General features: G+C 41.1%; 1 protein-coding gene across 2 annotated transcripts in view; it reads right to left on the reverse strand.

The window, feature by feature from the left end:
- Nucleotides 1–5,514: 5,514 nt before the first annotated feature.
- Nucleotides 5,515–24,445, reverse strand: part of LOC126284536 (probable G-protein coupled receptor Mth-like 4) — a 242,076-nt gene continuing 223,145 nt past the window's right edge. The window contains exon 11 of one of the 2 annotated variants that reach the window (XM_049983535.1): nt 5,515–9,947. In XM_049983535.1, coding sequence (XP_049839492.1) covers nt 9,784–9,947 — 164 coding nt within the window. In that variant the 3' untranslated portion in view covers nt 5,515–9,783. Of the gene's footprint in view, nt 9,948–9,996; nt 11,136–24,445 lie in introns of those variants that run through there. The other variant, XM_049983536.1, reaches the window with a different exon arrangement.

The following is a 24,445-nucleotide window of genomic DNA, read 5'->3' on the forward strand; positions in this document are numbered from 1 at the left end:
AGTAGCACATCCTCTGGCACTGATGCATGCCTGTATTCCTCGTGGCATACCTATCCACAAGCTCATCAAGGCACTGTTGGCCCCTATTGTCCCACTTCTCAATGACAATCCCTCAGAGTGGTTGGTGGCTCACATCATCCATAAACAGCCCTTTTCAATCTATCCCAGGCATGTTCGATAGAGCTCATGTCTGGAGAACATGCTGGCCACTCTAGTCAAACAATATCATTATCCTGAAGGAAGTCATTTACAAGATGTGCAAGATGGGGGCACAAATTGTCGTCCATGAAGACAAATGCCTCGCCAATGTGCTGCTGATGTGGTTGCTCTATCGGTCGGAGGATGGCATTCACGTATCGTACAGCCATTACAGCACCTTCCATAACCACCATTGGCATACATCGGCACTGAATAATGCCATCCCAAAACAGCAGGGAACCTCCACCTTGCTGCACTCTCTGGACAATATTTCTAAGGCATTCAGCCTGACTCGGTTGTCTCCAAACACGTCTCCGACAATTATATGGTTGGAGGCATATGTGACACTCATTGGTGACGAGAATGTGATACCAGTCCTGAGTGGTCAATTCAGCATATTGTTGGACCTATCTGTACCATGCTGCTTGGTGTCATGTTTGTAAAGATGGTCCTTCTCATGGATGTTGGGATTGAAGTTGCGCATCATGGAGCCTATTGCGTACAGTTTGAGTTGTAACATGACATCCTGTGGCTGCACAAAAAGAATTATTCAACACGGTGGCGTTGCTGTCACAGTTCCTCCGAGCGATAATCCTTAGGTAGTGGTCATACACTGCAGTAGTAGCCCTTGGGTGGCCTGAGCGATGTATGTCATCGACACTTTCTTTGCTTCTGTATCTCCTCCATGTCCGAAGAACATCACTTTGGGTCACTCCTAGACTCCTGGACACTTTCCTTGTTGAGAGCCCTTTCTGGCACAAAGTAACAATGCAAATGTGATCAAATTGTGGTATCGTCCATCTAGGCATGGTTGAACTATAGGCAACATGAGCCATGTACTTCCTACTTGGTGGAATGACTGGAACTGATCAGTTGTCGGACCCCCTCCATGTAATAGGCACTGCTCATGCATGGTTGTTTACATCTTTTTTGGGCAGCTATAGTGACATCTCTGAACTGTCAAAGGTCTGTGTCTGTGATGCAATATCCACAGTCAATGTCCATCTTTAGGAGTTCTGGGAATCAGGGTGATGCAGAATGTTTCTTGATGTGCATACTACTTTTCTTGCCATCAAGCTGCTGAGTAACTGAAAGACTATTAGGAAGAAGACACTGATTTTTATCAAAATAATGTCTCAGACATGTTCACATGGAGGAGTTCTACATTGTTGATGCTGTGCATACTACTAAGAAGTGATTTTAACTGAGCTGAATGTATATAGCCTGTTATGTTATTGGTAATATCTTATTGCCAAAACATGAGTTATCTATGTTTTGTGTCTCTCTCTCTCACACACACACACACACACACACACACACACACACACACACACACACACACACACACACACACACACACACACACACACACACACAGAGAGAGAGAGAGAGAGAGAGAGAGAGAGAGAGAGAGAGAGAGAGAGAGAGAGAGAGAGAGAGAGAGAGAGAGAGAGAGAGAGAGAGAGAGAGAGAGAACCTATGCAAAGGGATATTGAATAATATACAGAAAATATTCTCTGACTGATGTGAGTCACAGCAGTTTGTGCAGCCATTTAGTCACTCAATGCTCTTGTTAGATACATCCATTCTTACTTTCCAGTATTTATGAGTTGTTTACTGTTCATGTATTGCAAGGCCAATGGTCAAGAATCAGGACAATTGGAGAGGTTTGTTGTGTATTATGGTATTTTACTACACTTTCACATTTTGCCATGGCAAAGGCACACAACCTCAGTGGAACACTTGTAAACATAGTTGATTTCATTTGTTTGTTGAGAGACGCATTTCTATACTCAAGTTTCATTTTTATTGCATTTTGAGAGGTGTCTAATTACAAAACTCATGTGAATGATTTATGGAAGATCACAGACACGATGAAATGCATGTCTGCTATTGAACCATGTCACTATATTTCCAATATGTTATGTCAGAAAAAAAAATTGCATGACAGACACAAGGAATCTTATTTATACAGTACATTTAAGGGAATCTGAAAGGAGGGTTACTTTGGATGAGCTATGGCAAAAGGACAGGTGTTGCCTTACTGTAATGTAACTTTGTTGCATCAGAAAGGGAGATAGGTGAAGAGATTTTGCATATAAGGTGTCACTTGTGGTGATACATCTGACAGGATTAATAATTGTTATTGATATAATTTGCACACTGATCTTACTGATTTGTCATTATATAAAAATTTTATCATGTATCAATATGATGAATGTTTACTTTGCTGACATGAGAGGGACACTAGCACAAATGCATATGCCTTCACAGTGTTTCCATTTTCTGGAAAAAAAAAGAAAAAAAACAATATTTTGACATTTTCTGAGTTATGGAGTACTTTGCAGAGAGAGAGAGCAAGTATCATGTAAAAATGAACATACAAATATGCAAAGAATCTGAAAATAACATATATCATTTAAAATGAAGACTAATTATCTTGGTATATACACACTGTTTTAACTTTTATTCTGTCTTGGAGGTCTTATTTAAGAATATAAAGGTTACCCACAAATGTCATTTCAGGAAGTCATGCACCCATATTGGTAGAATTGACCAAAATGTAACTTGCTGGAAAGCTACTGCCTATGAAACAATTTGTGTAACGATAATGAAATATAACACTTTAGAATAAGCACTATATCAATGTATTTTTGCATTAATCATGTACAACTTTTTCTGTTCTGTTTCCTTTACACTATGCTGTGTACATTGCAGTGGTGAATAGTGACTAAAAGTCAATTGTATGTATTTGGAGAAATTACTGTGCACAGACTGTGTGCTTGGAAGCACCAGAGGACTATAAAGAGACTAGAAGGAGGAGTTACCACAAACCGATTGGAATCTTCTCAGGCAGTGCGACAAACATACAAAAAGAATATATATGTTTTTTCCTTTATGATTTTTTGTAGTTGACTCATTTATTTCTTTTTCCCAGTATATGGTAATGGACAAGGTTTATATTAGAATTTTTTTTGTTAAACTTTATTTTGAGCATGTAGTCACAATTTTTCCATATTTGATCTACTACACAGTTATGATGAACTATGCACAATTTGACACATTCCATATCCTTGCAATTCACTTGCTTCCAGGATCTATGGAATAAATAAATACACTCACTGCCACATTTTATGTGCACTGAAGTCAACTTCATGTTGTGCTGACTGGTAATTTTTGGAGAATTTTATACTGTGTTGCGGGCAACTGACTGAAGTTTTATTTTTGACAGAATACCATTCTGATTCTTATCTATAATACTCTGTGGGTGGGGATGTTGGAGCATAGCAGTATATGATCATTAGGAAAAGCATGACAAAGTGTTGACCTCAGGTGTCAGGCTGCCACATTTACAGGCTTATATAAATTTTGCAACAATCTTATTTCTTTGATCATTTAGAATTCAATTTATTATATTGCTTCATATTCTGTCATTAATTTCTTTCCTACTTTAGCAAGCACACATATATCTCTGTGCTGGTTCAACTGTAACTAATCAATACTTGGACATAAAAGGTAAACAGTTCTTATTTTGTAATTCCAATATAGTTTCTATAAGGATTGAAATTATCATTCTGTTTTTATTTGTGTAATACTCTCACAGAAATTTTAGGAATGTTTTCCAACTAATAATCTCCATGATGTAAGCAACTTTATAAAAAAAGCATCATTAGTGAGCATATGTTACAAGTTTCAGTACTAAAGGCTAAAAGCCATGTAAAACTTTATGTTGCAATGTGAGAAGACTGAATTAATGTGTAATTGAATGATGACAGTCTGTGTACACTAGCAAGATTTTGATTGTAATTCAGAAATTTTCTGTTTCTAATTATGGATGACATAAGCAGCAATTGTTACAAATATATAGAGAGAGTGGCAAATCAGTCACGGTGTTGTCAGGTTTCTGGCAGTTTTTGTGAGCCAGTTTTGTTATAGTATTATGCAATAAACCTGTGCTTTTCAAAATAACAGGTTTATTGCATAATATCTTGGCAACCTGAATTTCTTGAAATTTCTCTTAGCACCACAAATCTATAGATACACTCTCAAAAACTCAGTAAGTTGCAGCAAATTTACTATTACCTTAGATTGTAGATTGCTGAGAAATAAAGATGAGTTTTTACTAATTAATTGTTATGCCCTAGTATATTTAAAATGAGAGGAGAAATTTTCATCACCTAAATTTGGCAGCCAGAGGAAAAAGATGAGGCAGTTTATACCTTCTGATCACCATATTATGCACTAATGTCCTAGGCTGAATGCTAAATATGTCCACAGTGTCTCTTATAGTGATAGCATGTGCCACTGTTGGTAACCAGATTATACTGTTAAGGTTGGCAGCCCAGGAAATGTCCTTACTGCTATTCAGGCTGAGCAACACGCCAGTATGGATACCATCCCCATGACCAATGACACAAGAACAACACTACCCTACACTACATATCATGATGGTGAACTGTGTCAATCATGTCTTGTTTGTAAACCATAGCTCTTCAGCCAACTAGATTTATTATGTAAAAATCTTATTTTATCTAGCTCTGGAGGTAATAGAAGGTGAACAACAATAATTTTAAAATCTCATCCTACTGATAGATAGTTACCAGCAGAAAAATATTTTTATTCTTCTTGATTATATATTATGTAAATCACTCTTTTCGCCATGCATTACTCACATTATACAATGTAAAAAGTATCATCAACAAAATAATTCTGTTCCAGAACCAGGAAACTCATTTAACAATGTAGGAAACAGTAACATGTTTTGTGTTACAGGTATTACCAGTGGCCAGCTGGGGTGGCTGAGTTGTTTTAGGCGCTTTCAGTCACAGGTTTGAATCCTGCCTCGGGCATGGGTGTGTGTGCTGACCTTAGGTTAGTTAAGTTTAAGTAGTTCTAAGTTCTAGAGGACTGATGACCTCAGAAGTTAAGTCCCATAGTGCTCAGAGCCATTTGAACCATTTTCTTAACTGTGCCTAGAACCGTTTAGTGGAGATTGAAGAATATAGATCTATTAACATTGACTTCATTAAACATGTATCAGTTAATATGAAACATGCAATTTATAGTGTGGTAAAAATGCCCATTATTTTACAACACCATATGGGTGACTTTTATGAAGTCTTCCTTATGAACTGAATTTCTTTCATGATGTTTTGCTAGCTAGATATTAATCTGACATTAGAAAGATTGTAATCAAATGATCTTCCCATGAATCACAAAAAAGTGTCTTGAGCATGATCAACAATTAACTCCAATGTCATATAAAAAAGCACATTCAGGATGTGCCAAAGGTGATCACAAAAGTAAAATTTCGGATGTATTTAGGTAAGTGTGCATACCAGTTTTATTTCAGATTTTATAACAAAAAGACATTCATTGAGAGATTCGCTATTTACAAAGTCATTTACATCAATGATAGTCACAGGAGGAGCCTCCAATGACTCTAAGAATATGCCAGTCATGTGACATGCTTTGACAATTTATGAGTCTGCACTTGCATTATTGTTAGCAATGGATGTATAACACAGAACTGTGTTATTTTGTGAGCTTGACTTAACAGATGGTTGAAAACCACTGATGTTTATAGTTATATTGATATCTTAATACCAACATAAATACACTGTTACTTTTCATAGATAATGGTAGCCTCCTTCTGACATCTGTGACAACAGAGGGCTGTTTACAATATTCTACTATTTGTCATGCAGCTTTGCAATTGTCACTGCTGCTTGACACTCAGATAACAGAAATTTTCATTCGTTGTATCCAGGTAGTCAAACGCTTTATAGGAATGACTGATGAGGTACGTCACCTTTGTCCTTCAAATCCTGTGGTCTGAGTAATTTTCCTTTGATTTCTAAGCTTCCTCAATCTATCCCTTTATCCCTCCTGAGGGAGGAACAGTGCTGTATCGAGTTTCACTCTTACTTTTATGTACATCTATTGGCAGTATTATACATTTTGTCCCTTGAAGCCATCAACTCTGTCACAGATTTATTAGTTTTCTTGGCTGAATTTTCCATTGATACAATTAATCTACTTTTATATCTATCTGCCAACACTGTTGAAAATTTTGCACTGTTCGAGAAAGTAGTGGCCAGCAATTCTTTTCTGAAGCAGGTGAAAATGAGTTCCTTTTTTATTCTCTGTTAGTTGTCTATTATCTACTAGAGAAAGCTGCCTTACAAATATCAAATAACATGCATTAATTTGGCTGTAGTAAACACACTGTCAGATCAAAAGTGTCCGGACACCACTACGTAATGCAGAGTTGACCACCAGATGTCATGAGAGGTGAAGAAAAAATATCAGCAGATTGAGTTGGTAAAGAGAGCTCAGTGACTTTGAACTTGGACTAGTCACCAGATGTCACCTGAGTGACAAATCCATCAGATATATTTCAGCCCTTCTAAAGCTGCTCAAGTTGATTTTTGATAATGCGATTGTCAAGTGAAATGCAAAGGAACACCTAGAGCCAAGCACATGCAGACCTCATGTACTGATTGACAGATGCCATCTGTTACTGTGGAGAAGAGTGATTGTAAAAAGTCATATGAACTCAGTGACCACTTTCAAGTCCCAAAGTGCTACCAAGGAATCCAGCTAGCACAATGACTGTGTGAAGGGAGTTGAAAAAGAAAGGAATATGATCATCAAGCAGTTCCTTAAAGGCCAGACATTTCTGTAGTCTGTGTTAAGTGACATTTGAAGTGGTATAAAGACCAACACTGCTGCACAGTGTTGACTGGAAATGAGTGATTTGAAATAATGAATCACACTGTACTGTGTGGAAATCCAATGGAAGAATTCAGGTTTGGCAAATGCCTGGTGAAAGTTACATCCCATCATTTGTAGTTCCAACATGAAGCATGGAGGATGCATTAAAGTTTGGGAGTCCTTTTCATTGTTAGCATGTGGTCCTATTGCTGTGCTTAAGAAAATGTTAAATGAAGGATATTACACATTTCACAGCATTGTGTACTGTGTACAGCAGAGCACCCTGTCTTTGTGGACAAATTCTAGTGTCCAATTCCACTCATCAGCTTTGAGCAATGAGATCATACCTAAGACAAAGATGCTACATATAGGCAATTCATTAAAACAACAGATCATACTCAAACAAACGAATGTAGCATATGACAAAATTACAATCACATTCACACAGTTATTTGCTTAGTTATCAATTATCTAAATAAATTGAAGATAACAAAAATAATTAAGACCAAGTATTAAAAACAAATTTTCATGTGTCACCTTCTAGTAATCTATGCGAGTATATAACTGTAGAGAACCTTGACATTGCAATACAGTAAAGCACATGGTGAAGTCATACTGTTATAAAATAGCATTAATTTTACTATTAATTATTGAATCTCATGGGAGAAACACAGGAAAGTTGGGGATTTGGGCAGGAAGAAACTAAAATATAACAGAAAAACAGGAAAATTAAATGAATGACAACAAATGTGAAACAGTAGCGTGAAATGTGGAGAAACTGACACACTAAATTGTTAAAGAAAAGCCAGTACATGACTAAAGAATATCTACAAAAAATAAGAAATATTGGAATCGATAACTAGAATTAACTATGTAGGTAAACTCCTATTACCGCTGCCAACAGCTCAATGATTCATATGTAAATTATGCAGTTGAATGCACTGAAACATAGTAGTATTTTTACATTTGTAATTGCTTTCTAAAACATCTGCAGTGTATAACAAAAATTGGAATCAGTAATTACAACTGACACTTCTATATAGGTCAATTCTAGTTACCGATTCCAAAATTAGTAATGTTTTGGCAGTAGTTCAGAGAAAAAGTACAAGTGCAGAAATCATATTAGCCTACATTTTAGTGCACACACGTGCTGAAAAAACGATCTAATTAACGATTCATTGAATGGCTGAAATTGATACCTAGAATTGACCTGTATAGGAGATCAGTTCTAGTTAGCCTTTTGATTCCAGCTATTCAATGGTTCATAATTTTGGACATATTTACAATAAGTATGTGGACTAAGTGTTGACAGGATTTTTAGATTACTTATTGATCTCAGAAATGCTACGATAAACTAAAAAATATTGTAGGTATATCTTTCTATTTTCATACTAGTGATGAGAGTAATACCATCAGTAACTAGATTTAACCTATATATGTCAATTCCAGTTGCCAATTCCAATATTTGTTAGATCTATTTTCTGTCAATTTTCATTACTTGTGTATTAGCCCCATAAGATTTAACAACTAGTATTATAAGTTAATGCTATGCATTCATCATGCGCTATACTGTACTGGATTTAATCATTCTCTGTCCTTTTCTTACTGGCGTAAATTACATTGATAATTTATTGCAGACATGTATATTTCTCTTTTTCTCTTCTAATATATTTTTGTTACCTTTGATTCTTGTTGGTATAATTTGTGGCTAAGTAATTAATCGCGTGAACTATGTTTGTAATTTTGTTGTATGCTAAATTTGTTTGTTTATGAATAGGATGAGTTTCTTTCATAGATTACCGTAGGTATGACGTCACTGCTCAAAGCCAACGAGTGGAATCGGACACTAGACTTTGCTCCATACCGCAGTGTCCATCCTTCTCTGGTTTTGGCTCTTCAGGAAGAATGGGCTGCTACTCCTTCAGATACATTCAGACACCTCATAGAAAGTGCCTCCAACTGAGTTCAAGCCACTGTGAAAGCAAATGTGTACACACCTAGTATTAATGTCCATATACTTCTGATCAAATAGTGTATACAGCTAAAATTCCAAAAATTCTGGAAGCTTACAGATAGTTTGGCTGAAAATCGCTATTTTAATGACAGCTTCAGGGGTCAAGCAAATTTCATTCATTGTTCATTTAGTCTAAGAGATGCTAAAAACCATCATCATTCAATTAAAAGTGGCATTGCACGGCTTTGATGCTATAATCAAACAGTCGATCTCAGTTAGTGATTTTGGCAAGAAAAGAAACTCTTTTTTTTAGATTGTTCTCTGGCAATAATCTTTTATTTTAAAAGAATAGCTGGTTCCTCCAAACATATGTCTTGGTTAGTGAGATGTTAAGTGGTTGAGCAAGTTCCGTACTTCATACAGCACGCACTTTTAGCCCAGCTAGTGGATGAATATTTTGTTGCCACATAAGCTGAGGTAACACCATTCTAGAAAATAATGTTGTGTGCATTCATCTTAGTTGCATGATATTTAGTAGTTTGATGTAGGGTACACATTGGTGAGGTTGCTAGCACATTTAAAAGTCTAACAGAAAGGTAGTCAAAACTGAATTTTAAGTTAGTGCATGATACATACATGGGCAGCTCCATGTGTAAAGTAATGCTGTTCCACAATTTTAAACTTCCATGGATGTCCTAAATCTCCATTTTCCTCAACTTGTAATAACACCAGATCTTTAATTTACATATTTCATTAATTACCCTAATTTGTACTTGGGTACAATTTTTTCACTGTTCATCCTACTACCAGTTATTTTATCTAAATTTTTTAGTCACATAGTCATATTCCAGTAACAGAATGGAGAGCTGAATATTTTCCCATTTCAGATCTTCAATTTCTGTTCACAGTGTTTCTTATTTTATTATTGGCCTTGTAGATTTCTTGTTATAGTTGCTGAGGTTTTTCATGGAATGATGGTCTCCATGTGAAATTTCTCTACCAGTGAGTGCTCTATACTGTACTGTTGGGCTATGACTGTCATCATTAGAACACACTCTGTAAACATTCAGGCTGCATCCTGTTGAACAGTAAACTGCTATTAATAAATTTTTATATTTGGCTGTAAATTAAAGTTTACGTATTTATCTGTTATCTCTCCATTAAATCATTTACAGTTCAGTGTATTATATAATATTGACATTATAATACTAAGATTATAATTTACTATTACACATTCTATTAAATAGTTTACAACTTAGAACATAAACACACACTGCTACTTATCATCCAAATATTCAGTAATTGAGTAGGACTGTTATCGTAGGTACGCTTTTATTTATTTCTGAAATATTTTCCATCTGTGATGGATTTTATACTAATTAGTAATTTGTTACGTTGTTTTATATCTTTTTGGTATTTTTCTGTGTTTGTAGGCATAATAAATAACTAATTGTCCCATATACCAACTGTCAATGTCTGGACTTTTTTCATGATAATTACAAATTTCTTCATGAAGAACAACATTTCCAATGTATATATGCAGGAAAATATTAAAATAAGTCAATATTGCCTACATTATGCTCGTCTGTACCCTTTATGAGTACTGCTGTGCAGTGTGGGATCCTTACCAGACAGGATTAATGGAGTACATCGAGATAGTTCATAGAAAAACAGTACATTTTGTATTATCCAGAAATAGGAGAGAGAGAGTGTCACAGACATGATACAGAATTCGGGTGGACATCATTATAACAAAGCTGTTTCTCACTGCTGCAGTATCTGCTCACAAAATTTCAGTCACATTTTTCTCTGAATGCAAAAATATTTTGCTGATGTTGACCTAAATAGAGAGCATGATCATTATAAAAAAATAAGGGAACTCAGAGCCCACACAGAAAGATGTAGGTGTTCATTTTTTCTGTACGTTGTTCAACAATGGAATAACAGAGAATTATTGTGAAGGTAGTTAGATGAACCCTCCCCCAGGCACTTTGCGGAGTAGTCATTAGATGTAAATGTAAACATAATAGCACAATGTCACAGGAGAGTTATTCCAGAGCATAGTAAAATGTTTTATTTATTTATTTACTGTTAATGAAAATTTTCATAATGTGCACTCATGATTTCCTGCTTATTTATGCAGATTTTGAAAGACTTAAATACATAACAACCTCTACTCAATTTAGAGTAGTCATGTCTCATATTTGACCCAATCCATATTCCTCTGGGTCCACAATCCCATGAATTTTGCCTCTTTTTGTGTTTACTGCAAGGGAAGAAAGGAAACAAATTGTCAGTAGACTTAAAACTATTGGAAAAGAAAACACAACAAATTAAACAAACTGCAAAATATGAAAGAATAGAATAACGTGAAAAGAGAAACTAGCCACAATCCAAAAATCCAGATCACCTATGTGGTGGGACAGTCACCAAGTTCATAGCTACCATATGCATGTTATTCATTTCTCTCTGATTTTGTTGTGTCTGACGTGAATCTCTTGCCTTATGCAAGTGGAGTTTGGTTTTTCCACCTCTTCTGCTTCTCTTTTATGAGATGAAGAGGCCACATTTTCCATGAGGTGACAAAGATGTCTGGTTCTGTATTCATCTTGGCTGTTGAACTGATGTTTTGTCAATTTATATTTGATTGTGAGTACATCTGTTCTCTCCCTTTCTTTAACCCATTACTGGCCATTGTCCTTTTTTGGGACGTGTATATTTTACTTATTTATATGGGAGCAATGGAGCTTTTAGCCTTTATTGTTGCACCTGTAGGTTCAACTAAGTGCTATAATGCCTGTAAATGTAAAATAAATAACTTTTTTCTAAGCACTTCACGTCAGGAAAATTATAAACTTGCCGCTTTTTTGTTCTCGCACTTGGCAGCACTGTATGTCTGCTGGTAGTTCCTAGATGACAATGAGCTATGATTTAGTTGTCTGGGCATGTTTGTTATGAACATATGGATGTCTGTGTAAGATTAAGTATACTTCAAATTTTTTCAAGTAAGTGCAATATCGATATACTTTATGTGTCCAAATAATGGGACAATAACATGTTACACTATCATTTATTGATGATGTGCCCTGTTCTTGTATTCACATATTATACTGAGAAGAATTGCATATTACGTTCTTTATATCTGCTTTTTTCATATTCTATTCGAATTTTATGATTCCAATAGGATAAAAACATGCCGCGAGGACTTACAGTTGAAGAAATTGTAGCAGAACTAGAGAACCATCAAAAGAGTGACAATGAAGATGATGGCATAGAACTGGCAATTATTCCACCTGATACAGATGTAATAAAAGATGAAGAAGACATTGACGAAAATGAGTCTGCTGTACAAGATGTAGCCGGTACTTTAGAGCTCATAACCAGCTGAGATGAAGCTAATGCTACAGTTGTGCCTCTAGAAGCCAAAAGAAGGAAAGTATTAGGAGATGGAGCAGAAAAAGGTATGTTATCTACAAAAAAAATATAAATGTAAGTGGTATAAATGTCAACCAACATACACAAACACTAGTGAACCAGGGAAGAGCAATGAACATTATGTTGCAGAATGTCTAGCAAGTAATGTCCCATGTGTTTGAGGATTTTTTTCTGAGGAACTAGTTGATTATTGTTATAACCTTTAATCACAATAATTGCGTGGATTTTCACACTCTCTCTTAGAAACAATAGCTGATCACATGATTACAACTCAGTCTCTCGTATTCGACTGCTGTGCCGTGACATGCGGCCGGTGCCGTTCGTAGTTAGGTGGCGCTCCCGCGCTCATCCGATTTGCGGAGCGCCTCTATCGCCATTTGTGCGTACTGTCGTGGCGGCACTGTTAAATGTCGTGGCACTATCACAACACTTTTCCCCCCTTGAAAAAAATAAACACTCACTTCCTTGGAGACATGGACAGCGCAGAGACATCCATGGCCTCTTGTGAGGCCCCGAGGAGATCCCGCGCAGAGACACGGGAGTATGGTCGAAAATGTCCAGGACGGAAGCTCGTGCATGGAACGTGCCTCCTGGATGAGATGATGCGTGAAAACTTCGGAGCAGCATCCATATGTGTCATTGACCTGGGAGTGTGCTCCAGCGAGATGGGTCCCGGAGAAGGCGGCGTCGCGACTGGGGCCGGTTCCGGAGTGCTTGGAAGCGGCAGCGACGGCGGCTGCATCAACATGGACGGTAGATCGGCAGCAGCGACAGGACTGGCGTCTCGAGCTGGTGGAGGCGAAGGATGGGGCGGTGGCACAGGCGTGGCCACCACTCGTGGGCGCATCTGGTCGTAATGGCGAACAACCGTGCCGTCGCCCGTACGGATTTCACAAAGCCGGCGGCCGCGAAGAGCCTTGACCACCCCTGGAATCCATTTAGGGCGAGATCCATACCCTCGTGCCCACACGTCGGCGCCCACCGAGTATTTTCCCGCACTAGGGGACACAGTACAAGGCCTGACAGGGTGAAGCAGGTGCAGTAGAGTGCGCGGTTGGCGGCCATGCAAGAGTTCAGCAGGGCTGTGATCACCCAGAGGCGTGAAGCGATAAGAACTCAGAAATTGCAGCAGGGCGTCATCTGTGGAAAAATCACTAAGGAATTTTTTCATCTGGCATTTGAAAGTGCGGACAAGGCGCTCGACCTCCCCATTCGATTGCGGATGGAAGGGAGGTGCGGTAACATGATGAATCCCTTGTCCAGTACAAAAATCACGGAAGGCCTGCGAAGAGAACTGAGGGCCATTGTCCGTGACGATCGTGGATGGAAGACCTTCTAGCGCAAAGATTTTGGACAAAGCCAGCGTCGTCGCCGCAGTGGTGGGCGACGGACATCTAACAACAAATGGAAACTTCGAGAAGGCGTCAATCAACAGTAGCCAATAAGTACCGAGGAAGGGGCCAGCAAAGTCGGCGTGCACCCGTTCCCATGGCTGAGCTGGATCAGGCCACGGAGAGGGCATTGTACGAGGTGCCGCCAGTTGTTGAGCACACTGGCCACATGCAGCAACCATATGGGCGATGTCCGAATCAATGCCGGGCCAATAAACGTGCCTGCGGGCCAGGGACTTAGTCCGAGAAATACCCCAATGGCCTCCGTGCAACAGTTTGAGAACATCTTTGCGAAGAGAGGCTGGCACCACGACCCGTGGAGATGCGCCATCCGTGGCCAGAAGAACAACACCATCACGAACAGACAGACGAAGGCGCAAGGCATGGTAGTTGCGAAGGGGATCCGATGCCCGGCCCCTGGTCCTGTCTGGCCAACCTCGTTGAACAAAACCGATCACCTGACGCAGGACCGGGTCCCGTGCAGTAGCTGACGCGACCTGCGAACCTGTAAGTGGAAAGCCCTCGACTGCACGACGTTCTTCCTCATCAATGTGGAAACAGAGGAGTTCATCGCGATCGAAAACAGGGTCGGGGCCCATCGGCAATCGCGACGATGCATCCGCGTTTGCGTGCTGGGCCGTGGGGCGATAGTGAATCTCATAATGAAAACGAGACAAGTATAAGGCCCAACGTTGCAGGCGGTGAGCTGCCTTATTCGGAAGTGACGCCGAGGGGCTGAACAGAGAGACCAGCGGTTTGTGGTCGGTGATGAGGTGAAACTTAGAACCATACAAAAAAACGCTGAACTTTTTTAGAGCATAAATGATAGCGAGCGCCTCCTTTTCGATTTGAGAGTAACGCCGTTGCGCCTCGTTGAGGGTCTTGGAAGCATAGGCAATGGGTCGTTCCGACCCATCCTCATACCGATGGGCGAGAACAGCCCCTAGGCCATACTGTGACGCGTCAGTCGCCAGAACCAAGTGCTGACCCGGACGGAATGTGGCAAGTCAAGGCGCCGACTGCAAATGAGCCTTCAGGCGGACAAAAGCCTGCTCACACCCGTCGGACCAACAGAAGGGGACGTTTTTGCGTAACAGCTGATGCAGAGGATAAGCTACCGCTGCTGCGGAGGGAATGAATTTGTGACAATAAGCAATCTTGCCTAGAAACGCCTGAAGTTCTTTGACCGTAGACGGCCGGGGTAGAGCGTTAATGGCCGCAACGTGCTCACGGAGAGGGTGTATGCCTTCACGGGACAACTGGAAACCAAGATACTCAATGGAGGGTTGGAAGAACTGTGACTTGTCCAGATTGCACCTCAACCCAGCCGAATGCAAAACCCGAAACAGTGAGCGTAAATTACGAAGGTGCTCCGCAGTGGAGGCTCCCGTGACAACAATGTCATCCAGATAGTTTATGCAGCCGGGAACGGAAGCCGTGAGCTGTTCCAAAAACCGCTGAAAAATGGCCGGTGCGCTAGCGACGCCAAATGGTAATCGCTGGTACTGATACAACCCACAAGGAGTGTTGATAACGAGAAATTCCTTGGAAGGAGCGTCCAACGGCAACTGATGGTACGCCTCCGATAAGTCAAGTTTGGAAAAGAACTGGCCCCCAGCGAGCTTGGTAAACAACTCCTCAGGACGAGGAAGAGGATAAGTGTCAATGAGGCTCTGAGCGTTGACAGTGGCTTTAAAGTCACCACACAATCGCAGACTCCCGTTTGGTTTAGAAACCACCACGATCGGCGATGCCCATTCGCTGGAGGTAACCGGAAGGAGAATCCCTGAAGCTGTTAACCTGTCTAGCTCAGCCTTGACAGGTTCACGCAACGCCACTGGAATAGGGCGTGCCCGGAAAAACTTAGGGCGAGCCGTAGGTTTAAGAGTAATGTGGGCCGCAAAATCCTTGGCACAACCCAGACCAGCAGAGAACACGGACGAAAATTCACAACACAATCCATCAAGCTGTTGATACGGAATGTCCTCAGATATGAGGTGCACATCATCATCAATGGAGAACCCAAACAACTGGAAAGCATCATAACCGAACAGGTTTTCAGTGCCCGCATGATCCACCACATAAAACGTGAGGGGCCGAACAACAGACTTGTAAGCAGTGGAAGGATCAAACTGGCCCATGATAGGAATTTTCTGCTGATTATAAGTCCTCAGATTGCGCGTAACTGGAGACAAAGAAGGGGAGCCCAACGCCAAATACGTGCGAGAATTAATGAGAGTTACTGCAGAGCCAGTGTCCACTTGCATGCGGATGTCTTTATTCAGAACACGAACAGTAACAAACAACTTATTTGTTTGAGAAAGCACACAGTGAACATCCATGTCCGACGCCTCGTCCTCGTCGACAGGAACTTTATGGGACTGACACACAGAAGCAATGTGGCCTTTTTTCCTACATGAATTACACGTGGCCCAACGTTTTGGACACGCTGCCCTGTCGTGCTGTACGAAACAACGGGGGCAAGAAGGAAGCGCGGAACGAACCGGCTTCTGTGGTTGCTGGTTTCGCTGCGAGCGTTGCGGCCCAACGCGACGTTGTTTACGCGAGTGAACCGCCGCCACATCTTCGTTCTCCTGTGCAACAGGCAAATTGTCCTTGTCGAGAGTTGACTGTACAGCGCCTACATCACACCACGCGTCTATTTGCGCGCCAGCAGCGTGAGACACTTCAAAGGATTGAGCGATGCTTAGAACTTCCGACAACGACGGGTTTGGCAGTTGTAGGGCACGTTGCCGAACTTCTTTATCAGGAGCAAGCCGTAGAATAGCATCCCTAACCATTGAATCAGAATAAGACTCGTGATGAGTGTCCGTGACAAACTGACATTTCCTACTCAGGCCATGTAGTTCCGCCGCCCAAGCCCGGTAAGATTGATGGGGCTGTTTACGACACCGGTAGAACGCCACGCGGGCGGCAACGACGTGGGTGTTTGTTCGATAATAGGCAGACAATAAGTCACACATTTCTTGGAAGGACAGGGAGGCTGGTTCCCGCAGAGGGGCTAACTGAGATAGCAGCTGATAGACCCGAGGGGAAATCCAAGATAGAAATAACGACTTACACATAGGAGCGTCGACAACGCCGAAAGCCAAGAAGTGTTGCCGCAAACGCTTCTCATAATTCTCCCAGTCTTCAGCGGCCTCGTCGTAAGGAGGGAATGGAGGCGGAGAAGAGGAAGACAGACGATGAGTAAGCGACGTCGACAACGCCTGAATCGCTGCCGTCAGCTGTGTTTGTTGTTCAATGAGGGCTTGCATAAGCTGTTCCATGTCTGCCCCGTCACGAACACGCAAATCCACAACGCGGTGAAAATATCCCGACCTCGTCGCCAAAAAGTGTTATAACCTTTAATCACAATAATTGCGTGGATTTTCACACTCTCTCTTAGAAACAATAGCTGATCACATGATTACAACACAGTCTCTCGTATTCGACTGCTGTGCCGTGACATGCGGCCGATGCCGTTCGTAGTTAGGTGGCGCTCCCGCGCCATCCGATTTGCGGAGCGCCTCTATCGCCATTTGTGCGTACTGTCGTGGCGGCACTGTTAAATGTCGTGGCACTATCACAACAATTATATTACTGAACAAAGTGAAATCTATGCTTGCCAACATAACAAAATAAAATTTCTGCTAACCAAAGAAGAACTAAAATCATTTATTGGCATACTACTTTTCAGTGGTTATCATAAGCTTTCCGATGAGAATAGGTACTGAGAACAGGCTCCTGATGTCGCTGTTCCTTTAATCTTCAACTCCATGTCAAGGAATACATTTCAGGAAATAAAGGTATTCATTCATCTCCATGACAACTCCAAAACAGACAGAACCGACAAAATGTACAAACTGAGGTTGTACTTTGAAATTCTGAAAAAGGAATTTGGTAAATTTGGCATATTTCATTCAGAACTCTCAACTGATGAAATGATGGTACATTATTATAGCAAACATTCAGCTAAAATGTATCTGAGGGGAAAGCCTACCCAATCTGGATATAAAATTTGGTGTCTTACAAATTCCAATGGATTTCTTTATAATTTTTCGCCATACTGTGGCAAGACTGACAACAAACAGGAGCCTTTAGGTACAAGGGTAATAAATGAACTAACCAGCATGATTCCAGAATCAGAGTATCCGAATTATAAGCTTTTCTCTGACAACTTTTTCACCAGTGTTGACACACTGATCACACTCAGAAAGAGTAAAATGAAAGCTACAGGAACAATAAGAGAGATCCAAACTAATGCATGTCCATTGATTGCCTGGAAAAGAATGGCAAAAGAAAAGGAACAAGGATTCTATGACTACATGTTTGACAAAGAGAATGATGTTCTGGTTGTGAAATGGAGTGACAACAAACCAGTATGTGTAGCAACAAATTACAGTATTATTACTCCTCTGAGTTCTACTAAAAGATACTCACACAGAAAGAAAAATAAAATATCTGTTACAATGCCACATCTCATTGAAGAATACAATGACCACATAGGTGGCGAAGATCTACTGGACAAGCAGATATCACTTTATAGGACGAGGCTAAGGTCAAAGAAATGGTAGTGCCATTATTCTCACAGGTGATAGATATCTGTGTAGTAAACAAATGGCATGCATACCAAATTACTAACTCTAATGAGAAGCTCTCACTTTTGGATGTCCGACGGAGAATAGTGATCTACATCTACATCTACATTCATACTCCGCAAGCCACCCAACGGTGTGTGGCAGAAGGCACTTTATGTGCCACTGTCATTACCTCCCTTTTCTGTTTCACTCACGTATGGTTTGCGGGAAGAACGACTGCCGGAAAGCCTCCGTGCGCGCTCAAATCTCTCTAATTTTATGTTCGTGATCTCCTCAGGAGGTATAAATAGGGGGAAGCAATATATTCGATGCTTCATCCAGAAACGCACCCTCTCGAAACCTGCACAGCAAGCTACGCCGCGATGCAGAGTGCCTCACTTGCAGAGTCTGCCACTTGAGTTTGTTAAACATCTCCATAATGCTATCATGGTTACCAAATAACCCTGTGAGAAACACGCCACTCTTCTATGGATCTTCTCTATCTCCTCCGTCAACCTGATCTGGTACGGATCCCACACTGATGAGCAATACTCAGGTATAGGTCTAACGAGTGTTTTGTAAGCCACCTCTTTGTTGATGGACTACATTTTCTAAGGACTCTCCCAATGAATCTCAACCTGGTACCCGCCTTACCAACAATTACACTACTGGCCTTTAAAATTGCTACACCAAGAAGAAATACAGATGATAAATGGGTATTCATTGGACAAATATATTATACTAGAACTGACATGTGATTACATTTTCATGCAATTTGGGTGCATAGATCCTGAGAAATCTGTACCCAGAACAACCACCTCTGGTCGTAATGTCCTTGATACACCTGGGCATTGAGTCAAACAGAGCTTGGATGGTGTGTACAGGTACAGCTGCCCATGCAGCTTCAACACGATACCATGGTTCATCAAGAGTAGTGACTGGTGTATTGTGAGGAGTCAGTTGCTCGCCCACCATTGACCAGATGTTTTCAGTTGGTGAGAGATCTGGAGAAATTGCTGGTCAGGGCAGCAGTTGAACATTTTCTGTATCCAAAAAGGCCTGTACAGGACCTTCTACATGCAGTCGTGCACTATCCTGCTGAAATGTAGGGTTTCGCAGGGATCGAATGAAGGGTAGAGCCATGGGTCATAACACATCTGAAATGTAACGTCCAGTTCAAAGTGTCGTAAATGCGAACAAGAGGTGACCGAGACGTGTAATCAATGGTACTCCATACCATCGCGTCGGGTGATACGCCAGTATGGCAATGACGAATACACGCTTCCAATGTGCGTTCACCACGATGTCGCCAAACACAGATGCCACCATCATGATGCTGTGAATAGAACTTGTACTCATCCGAAAAAATGACGGTTTGCCATTCGTGCACCCAGGTTTGTCATTGAGTACACCATCGCAGGCACTCCTGTCTGTGCTGCAGCGTCAAGGGTAACCGCAGCCATGGTCACCCAGCTGATAGTCCATGCTGCTGCAAACGTCATCGAACTGTTCGTGCAGATGGTTGTTGTGTTGCAAACATCCTAATCTGTTGACTCATGGATCAAGATGTGGCTGCAAGATCCGTTACAGCCATGCAGATAATATTCCTGTCATCTCAACTGCTAGTGATACGAGGCCATTGGGATCCAGCACGGCATTCCATGTTACCCTCCTGAACCCACCGATTCCATATTCTGTTAACAGTCATTGGATCTCGACCAACGCGAGCACAAATGTCTCAATACGATAAACCGCAATCGCGATAGGCTACAATCCGTCCTATATCCAAGTCAGAAACGTGATGGTACGCATTTCTCCTCCTTACACGAGGCATCACAACAACGTTTCACCAGGCAACACCGGTCAACTGCTGTTTGTGTATGAAAAAACTTTCCTAATGTCAGCACATTGTAGGTGTCACCACCGGCGCCAACCTTGTGTGAATGCTCTGAAAACCTAAGCATTTGCAAATCACAGCATCTTCTTCCTGTAGGTTAAATTTCACATCTGTAGCACATCATCTTTGTGGTGTAACAATTTTAATGGCCAGTAGTGTAATTTTATATGATCATTCCACTTCAAATCGTTCCGCACGCATACTACCAGATATTTTACAGAAGTAACTGCTACCAGTGTTTGTTCCGCTATCATATAATCATACAATAAAGGATCCTTCTTTCTATGTACTCGCAATACATTACATTTATCTATGTTAAGGGTCAGTTGCCACTTCCTGCACCAAGTGCCTATCCGCTGCAGATCTTCCTGCATTTCGCTAAAATTTTCTAATGCTGCAACTTCTCTGTATACTACAGCATCATCCTCGAAAAGTCGCATCGAGCTTCCGACTCTATCTACTAGGTCATTTATATATATTGTGAAAAGCAATGGTCCCATAACACTCCTCTGTGGCATGCCAGAGGTTACTTTAACGTCTGTAGACGTCTCTCCATTGAGAACAACATGCCGTGTTCTGTTTGCTAAAAACTCTTCAATCCAGCCACATAGCTGGTCTGATATTCCGTAGGCTCTTACTTTGTTTATCAGGCGACAGTGCATAAGTGTATTGAATGCCTTCCGGAAGTCAAGGAAAATAGCATCTACCTGGGACCCTGTATCTAATATATTCTGGGTCTCATGAACAAATAAAGCGAGTTGCGTCTCACATGATCGCTGTTTCTGGAATCCATGTTAATTCCTACAGAGTAGATTCTGGGTTTCCAGAAACGACATGATACGTGAGCAACAAACAGGTTCTAAAATTCAACAACAGATCGATGTCAGAGATATAGGTCTATAGTGAGATATAGGTCTATAGTTTTGTGCATCTGCTCAACGACCCTTCTTGAATACTGGGACTACCTATGCTCTTTTCCAATCATTTGGAACCTTTCGTTCCTCTAGAGACTTGCGGTACACGGCTGTTAGAAGGGGGGCAAGTTCTTTCGTGTACTCTGTGTAGAATCGAATTGGTATCCCATCAGGTCCAGTGGACTTTCCTCTGTTGAGTGATTTCAGTTGCTTTTCTATTCCTTGGACACTTATTTTGATGTCAGCCATTTTTTCATTTGTGCAAGGATTTAGAGAAGGAACTGCAGTGCTGTCTTCCTCTGTGAAACAGCTTTGGAAAAAAGGTGTTTAGTATTTCAGCTTTACGCATGTCATCCTATGTTTCAATGCCATCATCATCCAGGAGTATCTGGATATGCTGTTTCGAGCCACTTACTGATTTAACATAAGACCAGAACTTCCTAGGATTTTCTGTCAAATCAGTACATAGAATTTTACTTTCGAATTCACAGAATGCTTCACACATAGCCCTCCTTATGCTAACTTTGACATCGCTTAGCTTCTGTTTGTCTGAGAGGTTTTGGCTGCGTTTAAACTTGCAGTGAAGCTCTCTGCTTTCGCAGTAGTTTCCTAACTTTGTTGTTGAACGACGGTGGGTTTTTCCCGTCCCTCACAGTTTTAGTCGGCTTTGTACCTATCTAAAACGCATTTTACAATTGCCTTGAACTTTTTCCATGAATGCTCAACATTGTCAGTGTCAGAACAGAAATTTTCATTTTGATTTCTTAGGTAGTCTGAGATGTGCCTTTTATTACTTTTGCTAAATAGATAAACCTTCCTCCCTTTTTTTATATTCCTATTTACTTCCATATAAAGGGATTCTGCAACAGCCTTATTATCACTGATTCCCTGTTCTGCACTTACAGAGTCCAAAAGTTTGGATCTGTTTGTTATCAGTAGGTCCAAGATGTTATCTCCACGAGTCAGTTCTCTGTTTAATTGCTCGAGGTAATTTTCGGATAGTGCACTCAGTATAATGTCACTCGATGCTCTGTCCCTACCACCCGTCCTAAACATCTGAGTGTCCCAGCCTATATCTGGTAAATTGAAATCTCCACCTAAGACTGTAACATGCTGAGAAAATTTATGTGAAATGTATTCCAGATTTGCTCTCAGTTGTTCTGCCACTAATGCTGCTGAGTCGGAAGGTCAGTAAAAGGAGCCAATTATTAACCTAGCTTGGTTGTTGAGCGAAATCTCCACCCATAATAAATCACAGGAACTATCCACTTCTACTTCACTACAGGATAAACTACTACTAACAGTGACAAACATGCCACCACCGGTTGCATGCAATCTATCCTTTTTAAACACCGTCTGTGCCTTTGTAAGAATTTCTCTCTGGCTTCAGCCAGCTTTCCATACCTATAATGATTTCAGCTTTGGTGCTTTCTATCAGCACTTGAAGTTCTGGTACTTCACCAATGCAACTTCGACAGTTTACAATTACAATACCGATTGCTGCTTGGTCCCTGCATGTCCTGACTTTGCCCTGCACCCTTTGAGACTGTTGCCCTTTCTGTACCTGCCCGAGGCCATCTAACCTAAAAAAAAATGCCCAGTCCACGCCACACAACCCCTGCTACCCGTGTAGCCGCCTGCTGCATGTATTGGACTCTTGACCTAGCCAGCAGAACTTGATATCCCACCACCCTATGGCGCAAGTTGAGGAATCTGCAGCCCACATGGTCGCAGAACTGTCTCAGCCTCTGATTCAGACCCTCCACTCGGCTCTGTACCAAAGCCAGTCCCATCAACAATGCTGCAGATGGTGAGCTCTGCTTTCATCCCGCTAGCGAGACTGGCAGTCTTCACCAAATCAGATAGCCGCCGGAAGCCAGACAGGATTTCCTCAGATCCATAGTGACACACATCATTGGTGCTGACATGAGCGACCACCTGCAGATGGGTGCACCCTGTACCCTTCATGGCATCCTGAAGGACCCTTTCCACATCTGGAATGTCTCCCCCAGTATGCACACGGAGTGCACATTGGTTTTCTTCCCCTCTCTTCCTGCCATATCCCTAAGGGGCCCCATTACGCACCTGACGTTGGAGCTCCCAACTACCAGTAAGCCCACCCTCTGCGACAGCCTGGACCTTGCAGACTGTGCAGACTGAGGGGCAACCTCTGGAACAAGACAAGCAGCCATGTCCAGCCGAAGATCAGTATCAGTCAGCGACAGAGCCTGTAACCGTTTCGTCAGACAAACTGGAGAGGCCTTCCGTTCAGCCCTCCGGAATGTCTTTCGCCCCCTGCTACACCTCAAGACGACCTCCCACTCTACAACAGGTGTGGGGTCAGCCTCATTGTGGGCAGTATCCTGGGCAGCCACAGCCGTAGTCCGATCGAGGGATATGCGGGACGAACTGGCCGTCCCTGACAAACCCCCATCCGGACCCCCACAGTGATGCCCATTGGCAACAGACTCAAGCTGTGTGATCGAAGCCAACACTGCCTGAAGCTGCGAGCAAAGGGATGTTTTACTTATCAAAGAGAACAGGATCAGTACCAAAATGCAAAAGGACCACAAGGAAGCAAATTGATGGGAGGGCAGGTGAGCACAGATGTATTACTAGATCCAGGAAATCATTTCATTGTGCCAAGTAAGACACAGAAGAGATGTGCTTACTGCAAGAAAAAAAAGAGCAAAAATTTGTGAAAGGTGCAATGTTGGTGTACAGGACAAGTGTTTTTCATCATTTCATACTGAGCAGACATTCAATAATATTAAAACATTCTTTATTTATTGTTTGTGTTGTTTCTTACAATATTATGCATGGAGAATAAGGTTGTGAATTTGGATAGCGCATTTGGCCAATGTCCCAAAAATGGGACGATCTGTAGTTTTTGTTCTAATAAACTGAAAATTTTCAAAACAACTTTTTATTCAATTAATCACTCAATGTAACGTAATTATATATAAAAGTTTGCAAAAACTGATCCGATAGAGTTTTGGCCTGTAATGGGTTAAAGGCGCTTAATTATTTAAAATTACTTATTGTTATGCATTTTGAAGGACTAGCCTGCTTCATTGTTTCATTTTCTTTAACAACATGAAAAAATTTCTACAAATACAAATCTTAAAGCTTGTAGCAGATTTCTCGTATATCAGTATTCAGAACCATCTGAAATATTTTAGTAGTTCTCATAGATTCTGTCCTACTATCAATTTCATGCAAACACACACAATGTAGAAAATGAATTGCATAAGTTTACTTTATCTGAGAATCACTAAACTACAATAACTATGATATAGTATAGTATGAATTTCCTTGAAGCACTTGATAAATAACATATGCTCTATAATAGAGTAACA

The sequence above is a fragment of the Schistocerca gregaria genome, chromosome 8 (assembly GCF_023897955.1).
Source record: "Schistocerca gregaria isolate iqSchGreg1 chromosome 8, iqSchGreg1.2, whole genome shotgun sequence".
NCBI classification, from domain to species: Eukaryota; Metazoa; Arthropoda; class Insecta; order Orthoptera; family Acrididae; genus Schistocerca; species Schistocerca gregaria.